This window comes from Podarcis tiliguerta (assembly GCF_965153285.1).
Source record: "Podarcis tiliguerta genome assembly, chromosome: 1".
NCBI lineage: Eukaryota > Metazoa > Chordata > Lepidosauria > Squamata > Lacertidae > Podarcis > Podarcis tiliguerta.
This window is the reverse complement of record NC_139534.1, coordinates 87,864,813-87,886,446: the sequence shown is the minus strand read 5'-3', so window position 1 is coordinate 87,886,446 and position 21,634 is coordinate 87,864,813. Positions and strand designations below refer to the sequence as shown.

Genomic DNA, 21,634 nt, shown 5'->3' with positions numbered 1-21,634 from the left:
GCGAATGAACAGTCTTTATTTGATTCTATAAAGGTATCAGACTTGGCACTAGGCAAGCGTCCCTGAAGAGAGAATTCCACTACCAGGACACCATAACCAAGAAAGCCTCCACATGGTTCCTTGCTCAATGACAAAAATATGTGGAAGAGTGTGCATGTCTGTGTGCACACATTCCTGGCTGCCTGCCTTCTTGAGAGAGTGTGTGTGCACACATGATGCGAGTGTGCACTGGCCACTTTAGCCATGTCCATAACTGACATGTGGCCATAAGTGGCTTCAGTCAACTCTCAATGAAGTCCTCAAGCCAGCCCTGCTTTGCATCCTTGGGCCCTAAAGGTCATATGAGAAATTTGAGATGCAGGAAGGTGGGAGGCAAACATCACTAAAAACAAAACAAAAAAGACATGGTGTAGCTCATTCATATATTTGATGGACAGTGTAACTCAGCAAAATGGACACATTCAAAAATATCAGCAAAATACCAGAAAATTGATCAAAGAAAATCTTTCCTGTTACTAAAAACTCAGATATCAACATTTCAAACAAGAACTGTTGCATTTCTGAGCATTTTCATTTGGTCCTAATTAAATTGCAGACTGGCTGAGGTTTCCTTCAGCATAACCTCCCATCTGTCTTATTTTTCTACTACCCAAAATATTAACCAGAGTCTCAAGTGGGAGAAAGTTACACATAGCAATGAAAGAAAACCCACCAGCAGTTTATTAGAGTTAAAGCAAAACAGACTTTCTGGAGTTCTGTCTAAAATGCCAATTTTTGACCTCATTTTTTAATGTGGAACTTATTTTTACAGAATTTAAGATGCAACGCCATCTCTTTTCCACTCGGTGAAATCTTTTGAGGTGCTCGATAGAACAGAAAGTGCCCGTTTCCCACTATTACCTTATTTACTCAAATGTAATGCACACCATTTTTGGCCAAATTACATTGCAAAAATTAGGGTGCGCATTAGATTTGATGGCACATTTACATTTTCCAGCAAATACTTTTTTGGTTTCAATGTTTTGAATATTGAGGTGTGCATTAGATTTGATGGCGCATTAGATTTGTGTAAATACCATAGTCAGAATGTCTCCCCCTGCCAGAGTTTTATTGTACATTTATCTTATATGTGCCCATCTTGGCTTATTTAAGCTTGCTGAGATGACCAAGTGGATCAAGGATATGGTCAATGTATCCTTGAAGGAGAAAGTGTTCTTGGCCATCCTGAACAAGCCCACTCCTGAAAAAGCCCAGCCTAGATCCATTGGTTTGTGGAAACTACTGCCCAGTCACAAATACATCCTTTTTAGGGAAACTGATTGAGAGGTTTGCAGCAAAACAAATGCAAGTACTCTGGGATGAAGGAGGTTATCATTACTCTTTTCAACCTGAGTTCAGGCCTAGTTATGAGACTGAGTTGGCCCTGGTCAATCAGGTATATAAGCTACATGCCCAATGGCCCCTTAAACCAATTGCCAAAACAGAATGCCTAGTTGGCATTTTGGGGGCAGACAGCTTGAAAGTCTCATTTTTCAATACAATTTTTTTGGTTCCTGAAATTCAATCTCATTGTGAAGATAAAATATAATGGATAGAAATCTACAGGATGTGTTGCTGTTGTGTGAAAACAGTCACAATCCAAGGCTCCCCAGGCATGCACCTCCAGAGGGTGGAGGCGTCAGACGCCATCCTAGCACCCAGGCATCTTCACTTGGTCCCAAGTGGCCAATAGCCAGGTGCAAAATGCTCCTGGTGCCTGGCAGAGTGCAACCCTGTTGTGTTTACTTGATCTTTCAGGAGCTTCTGATCCCCTTGACCATGGTATCCTTATGAAATGACTTAGTGGGATCGGTATGGGAGGCACTGCTTTACAGTGGTTCCAATCCGATCTCAGAGAATTATATTTGGAAAGCTGCCAGAAGGAAATGCAGCCCCCAAAGCTTAGAAAGGTTCCTCAGCCCTGCTTTACAGCCAAACAAAAAAAAATAACAGAGGTAGTATAAAATTAGAATGCAGCAGTAGCAAGTATGAGCCAGGAGTGATCAAGCAAATTTTCCAAATATTGTGATTTTTTTTAAAGTTAAGAAGAACCTTTTGTTACCCGCTAGATGTTTGTAATTTAAAAGGGAAACAAACCATCCAGATCTTAAAACATGACTTGGAAGAAGTGGGAGCTGGCTTAGGCACACTTACCTGGGACTCCACTGAACTCAACATATAAGATCGCACTGTTATTCCATCTTAAGGTGGCAATCCCAGGAAACAATCTCGCGCTCTCTCTCTCTCACACACACACACACATTGTCTAGCACAGTGGTGTCCAAACTTTTTTCGAAGAGGGCCAGATTTGATGAAGTGAAGGGCCAAGGGCCGTGGGGGCCAACCAAGGTTGTTGACCCCTTTTTTTTTTAGGAGGATTGAAATTGCTGATTATTTTTTTTTTAGGATTTTACCAGAAGTGTTTTTTAGAATTGAAGTTGTTTAGCCCCCCAGATTACTTAAAATAAGATTACAATAAAACAGTCATTAGTGGTACAAGCAGATACAATTGTTTTAACATGATGGCACTGACAACACCTGTCCAACAGCTCTAACCGTCAAACTGTGTGTAAACATACGTGCTTTGAAAGCCCCAACCTCTCCTTTAGAGACCACGGCCTGTCCTGCCACTGTATTACCTTAAATTGCAATCCAGTATTACTGTATTACCTCCCTTTCTACACTTTTCTGTGGCACTGAAACAGGAAATATTGCACCAGCTTTTTCATTTCTTTTTCTCAACAGCATTATTTTTTTATGAGCATGACTCTTCCAAACGGAACATTGTGTCAAGACCATAAACTGCAAAAATGTGCATTCTTGAAACACTCGGCTTGAAAGCAGACAGATGTCAGCAAAACTGAAACTAGTTATAAATTCATTTAAACCGTAACAGTTTTCAAAGTAAATGTTGTGTTGCAAGGTAATAATTTTAACCGTTATAAAGAAAAGAGAATTTTTACACAATGAAATACTGTTATTCAGATAGGCTGGAGGACATTTCACCCTGCTACAAGGGTAAAGGGAGGGATAAAAGTCACTTCCTGAAGAAGAAGGCAGGAGCTAATCAAACTCTACATGGCAATTTACTACAATTTATCAGTGAACTTTTTTTCCTCTCATGGGGAGACCAAAAGCCTGTTTGTAAGTAGCAAGACAAACAGACCTGAACCGTTATGTTCTTTTTATTTTCTGAAGTCTACTTTATTCCCATGGTCCTCTTCTTCCTTAGTTACTCTTAATCAACTTTATATAATTTGGCTGCTGAGGTCTGAGGTTGTGTTGATGCTAGACTCTAAGGGTTAGTGTAATCTCCCACAGGCTTAGACCCTGGGCACATACTTCTTGTGTGAATAAGCGGAGTCTGACAGGAAAGCAAGCAAGCTGCTCTGATCTCTAGGGTGGGATAGACAGCTGGATATCAGCTCTGTTTCCCTGTGAAGAGGAGAGGGATTTGGCCAAGAAGCACAGAATGCACTGTCTCCAGGCCTCTTCACATGTAATTGCCTTGGGCTCCCAGAAACCACCCATGTCTTGAGTTGAGATGATGCCCTAAAAGGGAGGGTGGTGGCAGCATACCAGATAGCTATGGGGCAAGACTGGCCTACCTTAAAAGACAGTTGCACATGGAACGGTGTAAACAGATTTTCCTAGCCTTCACTTCTGTTAAATCCACTATGAATTTAATGGTCCCAACTTAGTCATGTTCATTAGTTTCAGTAAGTCTACCCTGAGTAAAGCTTAGTTGAATAACACCTCATAAAACAGCAAAAAACAACTAGAAATAGTTTTGTAGATTGCCATGAGACAAATGTAAAAAGCAATTCAGAAATTAAAAAAAATATTTAAAAGCCCTCCACCAATTTTGTGGAAGTTTAAAAGTAAGTTAGGAACGCAGCAAACCCGGAAGTGTTTGCTTCCGGGTTTGCCACGTACACACGCGCAGGAGCGATCTGCGCACATGCACAGAAGCGCTTTATTGCACTTCGTGCACACGCAGTAGCGGCACTCTACTTAAGGACTTTTTGGGGTGCAAATGGCACCTCGAAACGGATTGAATTTGTAAGTAGAGGTACCACTGTAATTTAATCCTTTTTTAAAAAAACTTTCTGACTACATTTTCGTTCAAGTGTTCAAGGCAACATATTTAATCAATCTAAATGGAGTACAGACACCAAATACAAAATTACTATACATTTCCTGTGCTGTTTTATGAATTTAAACAGTGATTCAAACCTCCTTTTAAACTGGCTGTTTGTAGTATATACAGGGTTAAAGTATCAAAAGGATACATTAATAAAGTAAGCATCAATGCTTAACTTTTCCATTCATTCAGCATCTCTGGAAAACATTAAAAGCTTCAGTCTTCTTAGCATTCTGTCTCTATGTTCTTAAGGAAGGGCAAAGTGCAACATCTCTGGATTGCTTTCTATAGCTCAAATTTACAATGTTAATCAACTGAAATGAAATAACTAAAAGACAGAGGTATTAAGAACTTCCATACACATTATGTAACTTTCCACTTTGCCAAGAATGCATCATATTTGCTCTAAATGCAAACAGAAATGTCGTTAAAGTCACTTTTTCAAAAACCATTTTCCTGGCTCCTTTTTAAATGTGTATCATTGAGTAAGATGGTCTGGGCCATTACCTTTGCACACAATTTTAAAGGCATGGATTAATGTTTTAGTATTTCAAGACACCTGACAAGTTTTATAGCAGGTTTCAAAAAATAAAATCAACCCCTACCATGTTTCACTGGAACTTTTCTTCCTAAATCTAATGTATGATTGACTGAGGCAAAAGTTACAAGAACCAGAGCAGTCAGAGACAGAAGAGTTCACAGATGGATCACATCTCACCGACACATTTTTTTCTTTAATTACTCAATACAGTATGCTTCCTACACTTACAGAATGCTTAAAAATTCTATCATACTAGGCTTCCTGCGGATTATTCTTCTCTAAAATTGTTCTTAAGGAAAAACTTGTCTAAAAGCAAAATATTGCTTTTGACACAGATTTAATTAACTCTGCTCAAAAGCTACCTAAGATTTTGTATTTTTATATTTGGCCCTGCTCTTCCTCTAAGGAGCTCAGGGCAACTTACAAATATTCCTAATGTGATCCCATTTCCAGACAGTTTACAGGGCCAAACTACTTTCAGCATTAGAATGTCAGACCATTTTCTGACCCTCTTATACACACACATGGTGGTGGGGAAGAAGTGCTACTCTTTATATGACAAATTCTGAAATAAACCATGAGTTGTATTCAATGAAATCATCCTGTTCATGCAAGAACTTCTGCTTACATAATGGAACTTCCCCTTCCAGTTCTCACCCACCCACCCAAATCTGTTCTGGATACTCCCTAAACGCCCCAGAACAGAGAGTAGGGGGCACTCAGGAAGAGGGGTGGGAGGAGAAGTTCCACTGCATAAGCCCTTGTGTAAACAAGGCAACTTTGTTGGATATATCCCCAAGGGAGGAATTCAACATTGTGCTTTTCTGATAATTCTGTCAGTGCAAGCATTTTGGCTTGCCAGACAGAACAATCCCAACTCTTCTCCCCACCACACACTATCCTGGGGATACTTTCAATCCCCCAGAGTCAATATGGGGGAGGCACACAGGGTGGAGGAGGCGGGGGGGGGGAGGCCACACTGCACAAGTGAACGTCTTTGCATAGGGCTTCCACCGACAGGACTCAGTTGAACCTCACCCCATATCACTTTAACTCAACAAATCAGACACAGTCAAGAATGCTAAGACTGCCAGGAGGTTCCCGACATCTCCCTCAAATACTCTGACACGTGCCTGTCCCCCAGATCAATTTGTCAGATGGAGTGTTATCATTTTCAAATTGAGTACTTTCCAGTTTCTTCCTATGGTGGTGTTACATTTAAAGTTCAGTTTTCTTTTTCTTCACTGAATAGAATGTTTTGTTCCAAAAATTCACCTTCTGCCCAATTACATTAATTAAGATGATCCATAGAGGCCCCAAACCATGGATAATTTGGAACAAGAGAAGGAGAGCTTTTTCTCTTGCCACATCAGACTTTGCACATCTGATTTATGGAGATCCTTGTTTGCCTTCTGCTGCAGTGTCCAGGCCTTCCTGTACAGGCAGTGTTGGGTCTTTAATCAATTGTATACATTTTTTAATTTTCTCCAAGTAGCCACCCCTACACTGCACAAAAAGGTAGCGTATTTATTATGTATTAAAATAATTAGTAAATTTATCATTAGTAAAGTACTAAGCATATCAGCTGAAGGACCAGAACCACTAAACATATGCCAAATGACTAAAGATGGACACACTATATTTCATTAAAAGCAATGTTCAAATTTCCAACCCCAAAGTATCTAGTAACTCTAGATAAAACGTATGTCTAATAAAGTGGTCTAATAAATTGTGAAACATTTTCTAATAAATGTGGTCTAATAAATTGTGAAACATTTTCCATCTTATTATGATGCAATACAACCTCAGTCCACATTTGCCAAGTTCAAAATATCTCACTGCTTAGTCAATGAAAATTCAACACACACAAATTTCAGTCCTTGGGAGAGACAACAGCAAATGCCTGATGATGCCTGATGATGCTCAGCCAAATGCCTGATGATAAAGCATGCCGCAATATCCTCGTGATATAAATCCACACAGAAGAGATGGGCAACCCATCTCTTGTGTCTGCCATCCAAACTACTAACAACTTTGCACTTGAATACATATGCATATGTGCACAAAGTAAAAAGGGAGAGAAACTTACTGGTATTGAAAATTCTTCAGCCAAGTACTTCAGTATTGATGCCTCCCTACTCAGTAAGTTGCTCCTTTGCTGCAGATTGCCTTGAAGTTTTGTATCAAACTCTTTTCTGACTACAGAAGCAACAGAGTCAATTACTACTAGTTTGGCATTCTTTGAAATAATTTCTTCTTCCAAAGATTCAATCCTGAAAGCAAATTGAAGCATTCATTTAGCAATGATACCATAACAGGATTTAGAGTGTGTTAGGTGCCATGAGACATGCAAGTGGCAAAGTTGGTACAGAGACCTGATCTTTCCCTTTAAACTCACTCCATTGAATCCTGCATGCCAACAAGGTTGAGAGCTATACCTGTGAACATGGACATATCTTGCAGGCTAATTTCTCATTTAATCAAGCAAACCTTGCTCTACACTCATGAACATTGACCGGTTAATTTCAATTCATTTACAATTACCAGTGTACTTCCACGATGCATGTGTTTTGAACACGTGTGTTGCTTTCACACTTTAAAGCATACATTTAAACGTGTTGGGTAAGGCAACATTGTCTGTGTGTTTTGGTATACTTCATTAAAATAGTCCATAAACCATTAATATATCTTAAAATATAAACTAAAAAGAATAAGCAGAAGGAAAACAAATTGATTTGCAATAATATTTTAATAGCTCTTCTTTCAAAATAATAATCTTATAAAAAGGTTGTTCACAGGCAATTGCTTTACAGGGTCAAATGTTACAAGTGCAAACATATACTGCTACCAAGATATCAAGAGTTTTCTGTACCTGAATAGTTCTATTAGAACAGAGAAGCCCATTGGTTATAAGCAAGGCTTTCTAAACACTCAGTGCAATTTTGCACAGAATCTGCTTTCTAGCACTGACTGTGGGTCGACATTTTCCATTTCATATTTCGGTAAGGGTCTAACCCTCTGTAAAAGGGCAGGTACACGTTTTGCAGGCAGAAGGTTCAATCCCTGACATCTCTAGTTAAACAAAAACATAGCTACCTACAAATATGCAATCCTAACATATAAAAGCCTCACTTCCTTTGTTTATTGTACACACAGCACACAGAAACACTTAGAACAGTAAAGAACAAGGTGCAAAAATAGTTTCCTTTAGAGTCAGCAAGTGTCAATGTGTTTCAGGCAGGAAAAACATAGTAAAATACTGTAATGCTAAGCCTTAAGGCATGTTATCATTCTGTCCAACCATTATATATTCTGTATAGAATGTTTTTTACACATCTAATGCACTGCTGGACCCCAGAAAGAAGTCCTACCTTTTCAACACACTGTGACAGGTGAATTCCCGATAAAGATGAATTCTGTTGGCAATTAAAACCAGCTTTTCTTCTGTGGCAAAATAATCAGGAAAACGGTGCCGTGCCATCTCAAGAAGCCTGTTAGGAACCCAAAAGACATGTCACTGACATTAATAATAACAATAATATTATCATTTATTTATACCCTGCCCATCTGGCACAGAGGATGTGCATCTGAATTCAAGAATGTTTTGCAAACTTTCAAGTTCATTCTCAGAATTTCTGAAAATGAAGAGAAAACACATATGCAACAAACTAAGTTTCTTAAAAGGTGCATAGAATTTGCAATCCACCTTCATTACACTATTTGAGGTTATGAGACTGATTTTCAATGGGAGGCAGATTTTCTACTTTGTTGCATTCCATAAATGCTCTCTGAATAAAGAGAGCTCGAATTAACTGATTTTGTAACAAAGTCCAAACTCAACTCCTGCAGAGAGTCATGTTAGCTCAAATACATAAAAGGAAATGAAAATACAACATGGAAAAGCAGTAAACATATGGCAGCAACAATGCTTCAAATGAGAATACTTTAGATGCCCCTGAAGGTGTCAAAATAAACTTCAACAGGCCTAAGTTTGCAGCCACACACTGCACTTTTCAGATTTGCCAACAGGTCTCCCCTTACAGCAATAACAGAGACAGTCAAGTTCCAGAAGACTTTAAGCATACGAGGCCTCAAAGATCTGGCACCATGGTGGGAGTGTAAGAAAGTGAAGGGATTCTGGGAGATGATATACAATGAAATGAAAAAGATGTTGTAAAGAAACCAGAGATTTTTCTTTTAGGGATTACAGGAAAGGAAATAAGAAGAAAGGACTGTAAACTTTTCCAATATGCAGTTACAGCAGCAAGAATTCTACTGGCCCAGAAATGGAAACAAGAGGAAATACCGACGGTAGAAGAATGGAGACTGAAGCTGACAGACTATGCAGAACTGGACAGACTAACTGGGAAAATTAAATATCTTTGAGACCAAAAGTTCATCGAGGACTGGGGAAAATTTGTCGAATATATGAAAAGAAGGTGTGATGTGCAAACAACGCTAGTGGGATTTCAAGAAGCACTGTGAAAGTTGAGATATATTGTTAAAAAGAAATAGAAGTGGGAGGGAAGTTTAATGGCAATATAAACAGAAGAAATGTGTAACTGAGAAGTATATATGGATGATTGTCAGAGAAGCTGAAGGAGGTCCAAATAGAACTAAATTTGTGGAAATTTTGATATGATTGTTTATCTGTGTTGGAAAATTAATAAAAATTATTATTAAAAAAAACACAAAGATCTGGCACCATATGTGACTTGCCAGAGCAAGATACAACAGGGCACCTCAGGCTTACAAGCTGCTATGCCTTCTTCCACCTTCCGGAGCCATACAGGATCTGGACTCTGTATATGTTTAGATCTTGCAAAGGCTGGATGCAGATGACAGATTTGACAATACAAGGGTTTCAGATTGCACCCTTGCAATATGCGTTGACATATGAAAAATGCCATAAAGAGCGCTCTCTCTATATATATGTGTGTGTGTGTGTGTGTGTGTGTGTGTGTGTCAGGACTGGTCGTTGTCCTCTTCAGATCACCACACAAACGCTTCCTGTTCTTTTATAACTTTTTATTGTGTATTAACAAAATAATCTTATAAACAGTTCTTAACTATTATTCCTCAGAGTCACTTATTTCAGATACCTTCTGAGCTCTGTTTCTCCGTGACCAGCCACCCTCAAAATGGCGAAGGCGCCCTTCCTTTTGCTTTCCCGCTCTTTTTTCTAACCTCCTGGCTAGAGCTGGCCTGTATCTCCTCTCCTCCGAATCTGAGCTAGAACTTAACCCTTGCCTTTCCTGTGAACAGCCGGTCCCTCCCTGTTGTTCCTCTTGCTCCCTTCTATTAGATTCACTGCTCTCCTTCCCCCCTTGGGGAATGCTTTCTCCCTCTGATAAACTGAAAACTTCTAACTCTTCCCTGACAGTGTGTGTGTGTGTAAACTTACCTTTCAGCACTGAATGCAGATTCTGTATCAATATATATAACTGCCCCATCCAATCCTCCCAAGCTGGTGGGAAACGTCGCCAGCAAGCTCATCATAATACAAAACTGAGTCTTGCCACAACCTGATGGACCAGTTATCTAATAAGAAAAGAACACGTATGAAGCAGCATCATACAGAAAAGACAAAGCCGTTGTTGATTTTTATTTTAGCCAACGGCACATTATTCACTTGCGACTCATGTAACTTAGCATTTCACAGTGTATCTCAAACTGATGGCAATGATAAGCTGAACCTTAAAGGTTCAACTTCTAATCCACAAACACACTTTAGTGGAAAAACAAGCAAACCTGTGGCAGGATAACAAAATCATATATTAATGCTGTGAGATATTTTTGTAGCTTTTTAATATTGCTTTTGTGTATATGGGCAATCCTCATTTTGCATGGGGGTTCCACTCCAGACTCCCATACGTGTCAGTATAGCGCACATAAACCCTCTTCACACCCGCCTCACCCCTTCTGTGATGCTTTGGGACTACTTCCAGGTTCACTGCCATACACGTGTGTGCAATCGCAAGTCACTCGGACACACCTAAACCAGGAGTATTTATTATTCCATGAAGTAGTATATTTGCTTTATATACCCGGGTGGGGGGATGGAGTCTAAGAACTGATACACTGGGCACAATCCTGTCAAAGGTAAGCAATCTTATAGAGTAATTCTATACATGGCTGCTCAGAAGTTAAGACCTATTGAATTCAGGTTAAGCACATATATGATTGCAGCATCCAAGTCACATTGATTCCAATGGGCAAGTTGAGTAAAACTTAACTCTGTCCCACCAAGGTCAGCAGGGCTTAAAAATATTTACCTTTGGCTCACTGTATCCATAAATTTTGAATCTGCTGAGGGAATGAATCCACCAAGCAGTAATATGCTGACTCTTTAGAACAATGTAATTCCCAAACCTGTTGAGAATTCATAGTTCATCTTATTCCAATTTTAATTTGAAATCAGGTGTCCGCCCATGTAATAGAGACCTCACTATGATAACAGCATTCAAATTTTCCCCTTTGGAAAGAGACACTTTTCTTTTTCAGTTAATGGTATGTTATTTGCAGAACATGAGTTGATTGACCGCAAAGAGTTACTTACAATTCAGTTTCCAGTTTAAACCACACTAGTGGTTTGGAAAAAAAGGTCCCGTGCCAACAGAGTTTCCTGGCTCTTAGAAAACAAGCACAAGATCTGGCAGCAGAGGATATCATTTAAACCTTTACTTTACATGGCTCATGTAGCTGAGTTCCAACTTTCCAACCACCATCATTGTTGGATAATGTAAGAAGAAAGACAGGTCAACTTTTTCAGAAAGATTTAGCTTAAAAAGCGTAACCACAAAAAGTAGGGAATAAAACACTATTCCTTTGAGGTAAAAGTGCAGGCTATGCATTAGCTGTCGTCCCAAGTTTAACATAAACAGTCAGAGAAGAAAATAAGCTAAACTGAAGCTACATTTGATCAAGATGGAGTACTGCACTTTAGGGGGGCTCATCTGCAATTTCAGCTTCACAACGAAGCAGTACATAGCCGCAAATACTGCCATATGCATCCTTCTTTAAATTATTATTTAATGCATTTATATCCCACCATTTTCTCCAAAGAGCTCAAGGTGGCATCCATGGTTCTTCCCGTCCTCATTTAATCCTCACAAAAGTCCTGTGAGGTAGGTTAGGCTAAGGGACAGTGACCAGCCAAAAGTCAGCCAGTGAGCTTCATGGTCAAGCGAGAACTCTGGTCTCCTAGGTCTTAGTATGACACTCTAATCACTATACTACATCAGCTTTCAAATTGTTGCTGTGCATGATTATCACACAGGCATCCACATAAAAAAGCTTAATTACACAATGGGAATGCTGTCTGGAGTTTGATGCAAGATAAATATAAGCATAACTTTTATGCTTTGTTCACAAAGCAATTCTTCAAATAGTTTCTGCATTCTGACATCCCCCCATGTATTCTTCAAGATGATTATTCTAAAACATGGGAAACATTTGGCAGTGTTAGCTCGTCTTCACTGAATTCTCCAGGGTGACCAAAACTGCTAATGGATATTACAAAAGAACATCTCTTCTATCCATTATTGTATGAATGGCCATGTCAAAATTCTGAACTAGAAAAGTAAGTAAATTTTTATCAGGTTTATGAGTTCAAAAGAGCTGCTTCCTGTCAGATGAACAGGAAAGCTTTGTAAAAGAGTCTTAACCTGTGGAGTTATTTTAATACTCTCTTGTTAACTATCTAAAGATGAAGAACCGTGTAAGACTGGAATGAGAGGGGCTCTTCATGTGCTACATTTTTCATGTAGGAAAAGGTAGGAAAACCCCATGTCTCTACTGACAATTATCACTACACACAGTGAAACAGACAACTTGGTGAGCACTGAGACAATCTATAAGATGCTTTTGCACTTTCCCCTGCAATTTATTTTAGAAACTTTATAATGGTACTTTTCACTAAAAGATTCTTAATGCAAGGATTAGTAGTTCAGATGAGTTTGAGGCTTAAATTTTGAAGTTGGTTTTGTTTTGCTTTTTTACAATCAAGCAGTATATACATGTTAGGAAATAAATACATGAATTTGGGTGGGGTGTGGGAAACACCCTTCTCCGTGGGCAAACCTGGGCTATAAAACTCCAACTTGGCCTCTCTTCGTCAGCCTTTGGCCACCTGCTAAGATGTTCTTTTTTCAGCATTTGACCTAACAAGTTGAACATTTTTTACCCATCTGCTGATCATGTTTGCTTTATCTGCTGTCCCACTTTGCTTCTCCCCAGTATTTTTTACTCCTGTGTTGCACTAAGTTAAGCTAAGGTTGGCTTAGAATGTCATCCAAACCCAGGCTCATGGTTATGCTGTCTCCTTACGTTCTTGTCTAAACCTTGTGACTAGTGAGGAGAGAGCTTAACTACAAGCACAGATTCAGATGATAAACTAATCTAAAATCTGGCTCAGGTCAGTGCAGTGCTGGAGTAAAAAAGACCAGGGAGGAACAAAGTGCCTACAAGCTACTCTCAGGGAGCCTGAACATTCACATGATCCCACTGTAGAAAACAGAAACACTGGTTACATTCAGATGCACCACAAAACCATGGTTAAGCCAATTAGTTTGTATATGAAATGTGTGCTGATGCACACAGCATAGCTGTTCACACTTTGCTCCTTTCCTCCAGCAGGAAAATAGACCACAGAGTGGCTGGCTTCATATTATGTCTGAACCAGCTTCTGTGGTTTGTTTATCTCAAACAAGCCACCATTGGGAAGCCAGGAACAAACCTTGGCTTCAGAAAGTGGCATGCTTGAAGCTAAGCAAACCACAAGGTCTAGTGTATTCATAACACTAAGCAAGTGCTTCATGGCTTGTTTTCCTGCTGGAGAAAGTGAGAAGCAAAGTGGGAACAAGCAAACTATGTAGACTAGAACACAGATCATGGCACAGACTAATTTGTTCATACATGGTTTATGGTTTTGTGTTGCAACCAAGCATTGCAACTGCCCCTAACCTGCTCATAAGAGTACTGATGTGTGCAAGAGAGAGCACACATCTGTATCTTTTGGTTCATTACTATTAACAAGAAAGTTTACAGTGCACATTATTGGAACTATACAGAACCAGTTATTAATGTACAAAAAGATTCAGTTTGTCACATTTTAAACTTATTAATGAATAGTCACCCCTTTTATGTAAAACATAAAACAACTCTTCTATTACAGAAAAAGAAGCAGCAGCTTTTACCTCTGTAAGAGAGCCACAGGCAATCCCACCATGCAATATTTTATCCAGATCTCCCAGTGTTGTGGGCAAGAATGCTGATGAAGGGTTGGCGGTTCTTTTCATTTTCATTTCATAAACCTACAATAACCAAAATCAATTAGAAAAAGATGTTGCGATCAACTGGTAAGAAAAATGTCTGGTATTTGTTTGCTCCCAAGTAGAATTTCTTAGTGCTTGGCAAAAAAAAAAAGCCATGTACTTTCTCATCCTTTAATGAGATTTTCCCCAATCTTCCGACCAAACCAAACACCACAAAACAATATTAAAGACTGTTGTGTCTATCAACATTTTTATGCTACAGCCTTCAATTTATATCTTGTATCATCGTGCCAAGCTTTAAAATATTTTCCCCTCTTTGGGACAATATGCATCATTTAATTTGCAAAGTACCACTTCAGAGAAAATATTATACTTGTGGTTAAGTACAGCTGGAAAACATACACACAGTAAAAACCACAAACCAAGACAAAACTAACTGGTTCCAAAAAGTCTGGGTTCATTACAAGGTTTACTGCACAAATCCAAACCTGTCTGCTTGGAATTAAGTCCAACTGAACTCAATGGGGCTTACTCACAGGTAAGTGTGTATATAACATTCCCAGCTTATTGAGATTTTTGTACAGAGTTGTGAAGCTTTTATATATATATTTTAAAAATCTAATAAAGTGTTTAACATGAACAACAGGTACAAAGCAAGCAGGTTCTTTTCCAAAAACGCTTTGCTTTGATGCAACGTTGGAATTGCTTGAAAAGGTTATATTTGAAAAAGGAAGGCTTTGTGCCTCAGATTAAGATTAAAAAATAAAATATTTTCAAGACTTATGCAAACTATTACAAACCTAAATGCAACCTAAATCTCAAAGTATTGATACCCTAACAGATTTTGGTAGAAGGCAAATGTTTGTGAGGAGATTTGTACCCATAGCTAATTGTACTATAGACAAAAAAGACTAAAACATTACAGCTGGATAACACAGAAAGCTATGTGACGTTGCTTGGATGTCCTGTAAAAAGTAACTGAACAAAGGATGGTAACTCCAGAGAAAATGAATAGTGCAGGGGCAACTAAGTCCCTCTTCCAAAACACATGAAGCAGTTTATCTGTTTGACATACAAGAGAATAATGTATTGTGCCATTTCTCTACCATATACTAAGGAAGCATTTGCTAGTACAAATATTCTCAAGAACAAGGCTCACTTCATATGCTACTTCCTTCCTGTGAGCCTTTCTATAAGGAGAAACCCTTTTTAAAGCTAAGCACATTTATTGTTAATACCTGAGGTATAGTGTCCCCTACAAGTGGAAAGATGAGACAGGAGACACACATAGCAATAATAGTCATTCCTATCCTGGGATCATATATTGTAGAGCTGGAAGGAACTATGAGGGTCAGCTAGTCCAACCCCTGCAATGCAGAAATCTTTTGCCCAGTATGGGGCTTGAACCCACAACCCTGAGATTAAAGAGTCTCATGCCTACCCACCAAGCTATCAGCAAATGGATACTTACAGTTTGCATTCTGGGAGCACAGGCTTGGCTGACTGTGTGAAGAAGCTTCTGCACATTCCAGTAACTCTGTCCAGTCACTTTCATTAACTCCAGTAGTGAAAGACATAAAAAGTCCTGAAACATTACCAAACAAAAATCTGGGAGAATTAAGAGTGGAAATAACTAAAATAACTTCACATATTTAAAAGCAATTTCTAAAACATTTATTTTCTTCTGCAATTAAGATGACAAGAGTTCACAGATTGGTCTTAATCATGCCATGTATCCTTTAACGTAACATCAGAAGACTTTATGCCTCTATTAAATTTGTCTCACCTGACAAGTAGTGATCTGATGTCGACTGAGTCTCTTACAAAGCTCCTGCGGCAACCCTGCTCTTCTCAGTTTCTTACTTGCCATGTTCATATATTTCGTGACAAGAAACACAATCCTAGGTCATAACAAATGCAAGATTACTTGAAACACTATGTTCAAGAACAATGTGTTCACATCCTCCCTTAAGAGTTTTGCCTTCATTCTACTGAATTTATTACATCTCTTATTCAATATAATGCTGAATACGAGCACATCCGTCTCACTTAATCTGTTGTTTTTCATGAATAGTCATAAATCCAGTTCTGGCCCCTTTCTAGCATCAGTTACAATGCAACCAAAAGATGCCCAGAGACCTTTGTGGCCCTTTACTTTTCCTCAGCTTACACAAATGGCACTGGAATGACACTCAAAACAAAGCAGTCACAAGTATCTCTTTCTGGCCAGCAAGTTCAATCAGGAGCTTTCTCCCAACTTGTACTCAGTGTAGGGTCCTTGTGTTTTTAAAGTTTCATGCTTAGAAACAGGGCTTGAAACCAGTATAGGATAGTCCATTGGGGTGAAAGAAGCACCACTCACCAACCTCACTCTTCCCTCAACCAGCTCCCACCTGCCTGTCTTCTTACATACAATCAGCTCAGTTGTGGTACCCTTCGTTTTGCCATTCTAAAATTCAGCAGGACAAGGACATAACCAGTATTTGTTGGCTCTGTCTGTCATTGGCTTTGGCGTCACATACTGTTGACCTCCCTGCCTTCCAGCCTAGCAATCAATCCCTCCCCCCCCCCCTTTTTACAAGCAATTTATTGGTACCAGCCTAGCAATCACAATGGGCACCAGTCCCCACTGACTGAGAGGGATGGTCAGGTCTTCTTGCAGACAGTGTCCTGAGGTGATTCAAAGGCAGGCTGATGTTCCTGGGAAGCAGAACTGTGATTCTGATTAATACGTATCTCAACCCAGGTAATCATTGATTGAATCTACTTTAGGTAGCACAGCCCATAGCTTTCAAATAATACTTTGATCACAGCTATTCTTAAAATAATTTCAGCTGTATCGTATTTATCTCAGCCTCCCCCAAAATGTCTAATTTTTGTAAAAGAGATATGCCAGGGATCAAGGCTATATGAAAGCCATTCCCTTTAATACTAGATGCCCAAGGTTGGCTGTGGTCACTCAACAGTGAAAGAATGGTGTTGTGTACCCAAGTCTAGTACTTATACTACAAATGTAAGTCCTAGGCTTATGTGCACAGTATCCTTCCCTCACTGCTAGTGATAATTGTCAGTGTTTTCATTCTATCATATTACACTAGTTGGTTGTGTTTTTAAAAGGTCATGGTTTTATCACAGGTGACTGCATGGCATCTTGAGGGATCAGTTGTTTATTTCATATGCATGAGCATAGCCAAGTGGGACAGAAAAGGTCAGCTGCCCCCATCAAGTAAAACAATAGGACTACTTAACTAACTGGCCAATCACTTCGGTCCTGCCCCCCCTAACAAAAATCCTGGCCACACCCATGTTCATATGATGTCTTTTTTAAAAAATGCAAAACCAACTCTGTATCCTGCATTTCTCACTTTAGTTCATTTTATTCCATCCAGGGTTGCACATTAGGTTTCACTGTTCATTTCTCTCTCTCCACCCTAATTACTCCACATTTACTCCCAGGTAAATGTTGGAGAGAGAGGAAAAAAAGTTCACAAAGTATCAGGAATGCTAGTTTTGGAGGATCAAACTGTTTTCCTTCTGGGGTTTGATACATTTTATACTGAAATAGTTTCACTAGTGCTTCATAAGGGGTAAGTGTTCAGTCTCTAAAAGTTTATTTTAAATGCTATAACTTTTAATGTCACAAAATTCCATAGGGGGAGGAAACCGTTCAGTGCCAGTGATGCCACATAAGCACAAGTTGAAATACATACAGACAGAACTACACAGGTTACTACAATTACCACACCAGCTGGCAGGAAAAGATTCCCTCTGAGAAAATATTGTGTTTTGACCTAGGAAAACATAACGCCCCATAAGAACTAACAGTCGGTAAGGTCTTGGTACGTTGCTAAATGAGGAGAGAAGCAGCCTTGCCACAAGCTGATAGCCCTGCCCATTCCTGGTGGAGGGGGAGAACACGCTCTAGCGAACAATCGTATGCACACTTCGAGGTCTCACTGCGCGCAGCAGCGGGATTTACTTCCGAAGCGACATATATAGGATTGCGCTGGAACCCCCTATAGGGCTGTAGGGTGGAGTCCACGTTCTGAGAAAGCTCCAGCTTGGCGGTTCAGGCACTGCTGAGAGAAGCGACGGCGGCCACAGGCGGAAGCAGCAGCCAAGCCCTCCAACTTTTGCGGAACACGAGCTCCCAACAGTACGCTGCGCGCACCATCTATTTCCCTTCCATGCTCCTAGCATATAGCGTGCACAACACATACCCAGGATAGGGCGGCAGCAGTAGGAACTAGCCTCGACCCACGCACACACATCATGCACACAACCGACACACACACACCCCTGGGGAGGAGAAGTGGCAGCCAAGAGACTTCTTGACTCGGCCTGCTAAGGCGGGGGGGAAACCGAACCCGTCGCCGCCACCGCCCACCGCGCGCCCCGAATCCTAACCTGGAAACTTTTCAAAGTCTCCCACTTCTCCACAGGAGGAGGTGGAAACATCCGCCCAAGAGCACCTAGAGCTCTGATTGGTCTCCGGCTGAGGCGCTTCATCCAGTAATTTCTGGCAACGGGGCCTACGCCGACGAAAGGCCTTCTGGGAGCTGTAGTTCTATCTTATTGCTCGCGGGTTGAGCAAAACGGGTTCGTCCAAAGGGGCTGATGTTTTAAAAGTAATAAAATATGAATGGGTCGCTTCTTCTCCTGTGTTCGGGACACCCCATTGTTGCTCGCCGTGGCTGCTAGAGGGTTAGATCTGACTGTGGGAAGCCAAGTTTCCGTCTTCACACTGTGCCGTGTACGAATGAAGCTATGAATTACTGCCGCGGGGCCGGGGCATTTCCCTGTCTGCACTCCTGCTTACAAAGGAGAGGCACAACAGCTGTAGCAGCACCAGGTTTATGATGTGGAGAAAGAGGTTTCTGTCTCCCACATATGGCTGCAAGAGCCACAGCAAGGAAATTGTGGGGGGGGGAGGGGCAAGAGGCTTGAAGAGTCACAAGTCAGTGGGGAGGAGTTCCTCTCCAGCACAGATTAAAAACTAAACTGGATAAGAAGCTTGAGAGAATGGGAGTGTGGTAGAAATGTTCGTCTTGTATTTGAGGTGAGCATTACACATCACAAAGGTTCATGTTAAAATGAAGGAATTACGAAGCACAATGGTATGGTTAAAGCTATATGGCCTTAATGACTCTCATTTTAGTTTTAAATTCTCCAACTTCAGCATTTAGTACAGTATTTTGCTTGTTTTTGAATATTATGGGACCCCTGCAGCTAATGATTCTTAGATTCTACAGTAGTAAAACAAGTACTAACTGTACTGCCCTGCTAAACTGGGACACTGAGGACAGATTTTTCCCAAGAAAAGCAAAGAACAACAGTAACAACAAAGGGGAGATTTGCCAGTGGCACAGTCCATTGACATCAAACACTCCAATTACCATGAAGGAATCAAAAATAATTAGCTTAGCAAAGGACAAACCAGAAGATGGAATATTTTAAATCTCTTCTTATCCCATCATTTGGAAGCTAAAATAAGATGACTTTGGTGTGTTTCTACAACTTAAAGGGCACATTATCCACATTACGGGGATGGGGAAAGAGTCAACAAAGTAACTTGACCATTTTGCAAAAGAAAAAGTAGTTATTGTAAGTATTTCTGTGAAACTTTTGCCTAGGAAATAGTCTATCCACTTTAGTTAGAAATCCAGTGTCATGGAGTAGCTGGATGCAGAGCAGTGGTGGAAGGCACCAGCAGGGGCGTCCCCAAGGGAACCCCCAAGGGAAAAAGGCTCAGAGCTTGGGGGTTGATGGTGGGATGACAATGAGTGGTCAGAGAGAGAAGGAGGAGCAGACTGGGAGGAAGGGGTGCCAAAAGCTGAAGAGGTAACAGGGTTTAGTGAGCAAGAATGAAGCTAGGGCAGAGAGCAGTCCAGAATCAGAGGTAGAAGCTGATGCAGGAGAGGAGGGAGGCCAAGAGGCAGAGATGAGGCAGACAGGTGAGGAAGCCAGGATGTCTTAACCTCCTGCAATAGGCAGCTCCCCTTCCCCCTGGTCTCCCAGAACCCAAATAGGTATGAAGAGGGCAGAGCAAAGACGGGCAAGATGAAGGAGCCTCAGATTGCTTGGGAAGGAACCAGGTTAGGAGGAGACTGAGAGAGCTGTGGGAAGGTAGTCCTCACAATTGCCTCATTGGGGCAAGAGCTACTGGAGAAAGTTGCTGTGTTCACTAGGCCTGGCCTCCCAAGCTGTTTTGTTTCTTTGAACAAATGGAGTTAACTTCACTGACACTTTGTGAATTATTACTGACCTGCTCCTGACACCCTCCCTGACATCCAGGGGGAGGGAGCAAATTAGGAAATTCGCTTCTATAGCACAGCCATGTAAAACTGTTCTGAATTAGATAAATAATTTCCTGCTCACCTATCCCTGAACCTTAGCTATCTAGCACCTTAGGACAATTCTCATAGAATTCAGATGTAGGTGAGATCAAAGGTGATGACTTGACAGTAGAGCTTGGAAAGAGTTTCGTTTAACCTTCTCTTTCCTATGTTTAATGGAGAGTTAAATGGGGAAAATTGGGCCCAAAGAATGTGCATTTTGTAGCACATAGCACATAAACATAGTTTCATACACACAGCATTCCAGGATACTTCATGCTGTTAGGGTTTCTACTGTCTTCACAATGGAAAGAGTCCTGTGGGAGACTTAATTAGGATTGGAGGAAGCATTTCCCCCCAGTCTAGTAACTTCTCCAAGGACTCTTACTCCAAATGGATTTGGTGTCTTGCAAAGCTAACAGCATCCTGGGTGGAATGCATGCCAACACCCTCTTCAGAACACTATAAGCTCTTAGGAGAGAGATGTGGAACCTGTGGCCCTCCAGTTTTGTTGGTCTCCAACTCCTTCCAGCCTCAGCCAGAATAGCCAATGGACAGATACGATGGGAGTTGGAGTTCAACAACAATTGGAGGTACACATGCACCAGCAAATCTGCCACTGTTGGATAAGTAAGCAGGGCAGCTGATTTCTGAGCTATAAAGCAGGGACCTCTTGCAGAGAGGATGAGTCTGCATGCTTTTCAGCTGGAGCTCAACAGGATAAACAAGAGGTCTTTGGGATTATTCTACATTTAGCCTTGACTCCTTTAAGAGGATTGTTTTCCAAGATCCTATTTGTTTCCCTTCTCTTGGTTAAAGGGGAAACAGCACTTATCTGTCTGTGGCAGTCACTTCTAAAATAGACCTGCAATGTCCTGTTAGTTGAAAAGGGTTTAAAATAGTAAAGTGTCGATGAAAATTAACAAGTCACTGGGTCCAAATGGAATACACTTGAGAGTACTGTAAAACTGCATTACTGTTGACAAGAATATGCAACTCTGTTCTCACTAAAATAGGCCTCCTTAAAGGAAAGTTGCAAAGCAGCCAATGTAAAAACTGATTTTTTTGATTTTTTTTTTTAGAAGGGATGCCAGGAAATTACAGTCCAGTTAGCCCAACATCTGTTCTGGCTAAACTGGAGTAAGCATTATTACACCTAGAACTGTTGAACATATATAAAAAAACAAGTATTGGTGGGAAATAATTAGCATAGGAAAGAAAATTGCCTTTATGCCCTGATTGTGAGCCCTTTGTAGGCATCAGGTTTAGCCATTGTAGAGTGACTGGAAATCAAAAGCAG

At 40.5% G+C, this 21,634-nt stretch overlaps 1 protein-coding gene across 7 annotated transcripts in view; it reads right to left on the bottom strand.

Moving 5' to 3' along the window:
• Positions 1 to 21,634, bottom strand: part of RAD51B (RAD51 paralog B) — a gene marked incomplete at its 5' end in the record, with an annotated part of 322,766 nt that overhangs the window by 293,458 nt on the left and 7,674 nt on the right. For 2 of the 7 annotated variants that reach the window (XR_014515144.1, XM_083457498.1), the window contains 7 exons: positions 6,814 to 6,997; positions 8,096 to 8,215; positions 10,129 to 10,265; positions 13,922 to 14,038; positions 15,471 to 15,584; positions 15,786 to 15,900; positions 18,407 to 18,765. Coding sequence is in view for 6 of the 7 variants with exons in the window: in XM_083457498.1 (XP_083313624.1) it covers positions 6,814 to 6,997; positions 8,096 to 8,215; positions 10,129 to 10,265; positions 13,922 to 14,038; positions 15,471 to 15,584; positions 15,786 to 15,875 (762 nt within the window). Of the gene's footprint in view, positions 1 to 6,813; positions 6,998 to 8,095; positions 8,216 to 10,128; positions 10,266 to 13,921; positions 14,039 to 15,470; positions 15,585 to 15,785; positions 15,901 to 17,978; positions 18,200 to 18,219; positions 18,244 to 18,296; positions 18,769 to 21,634 lie in introns of those variants that run through there. The other 5 variants (XM_083457495.1, XM_083457499.1, XM_083457497.1 and 2 more) reach the window with 5 other exon arrangements.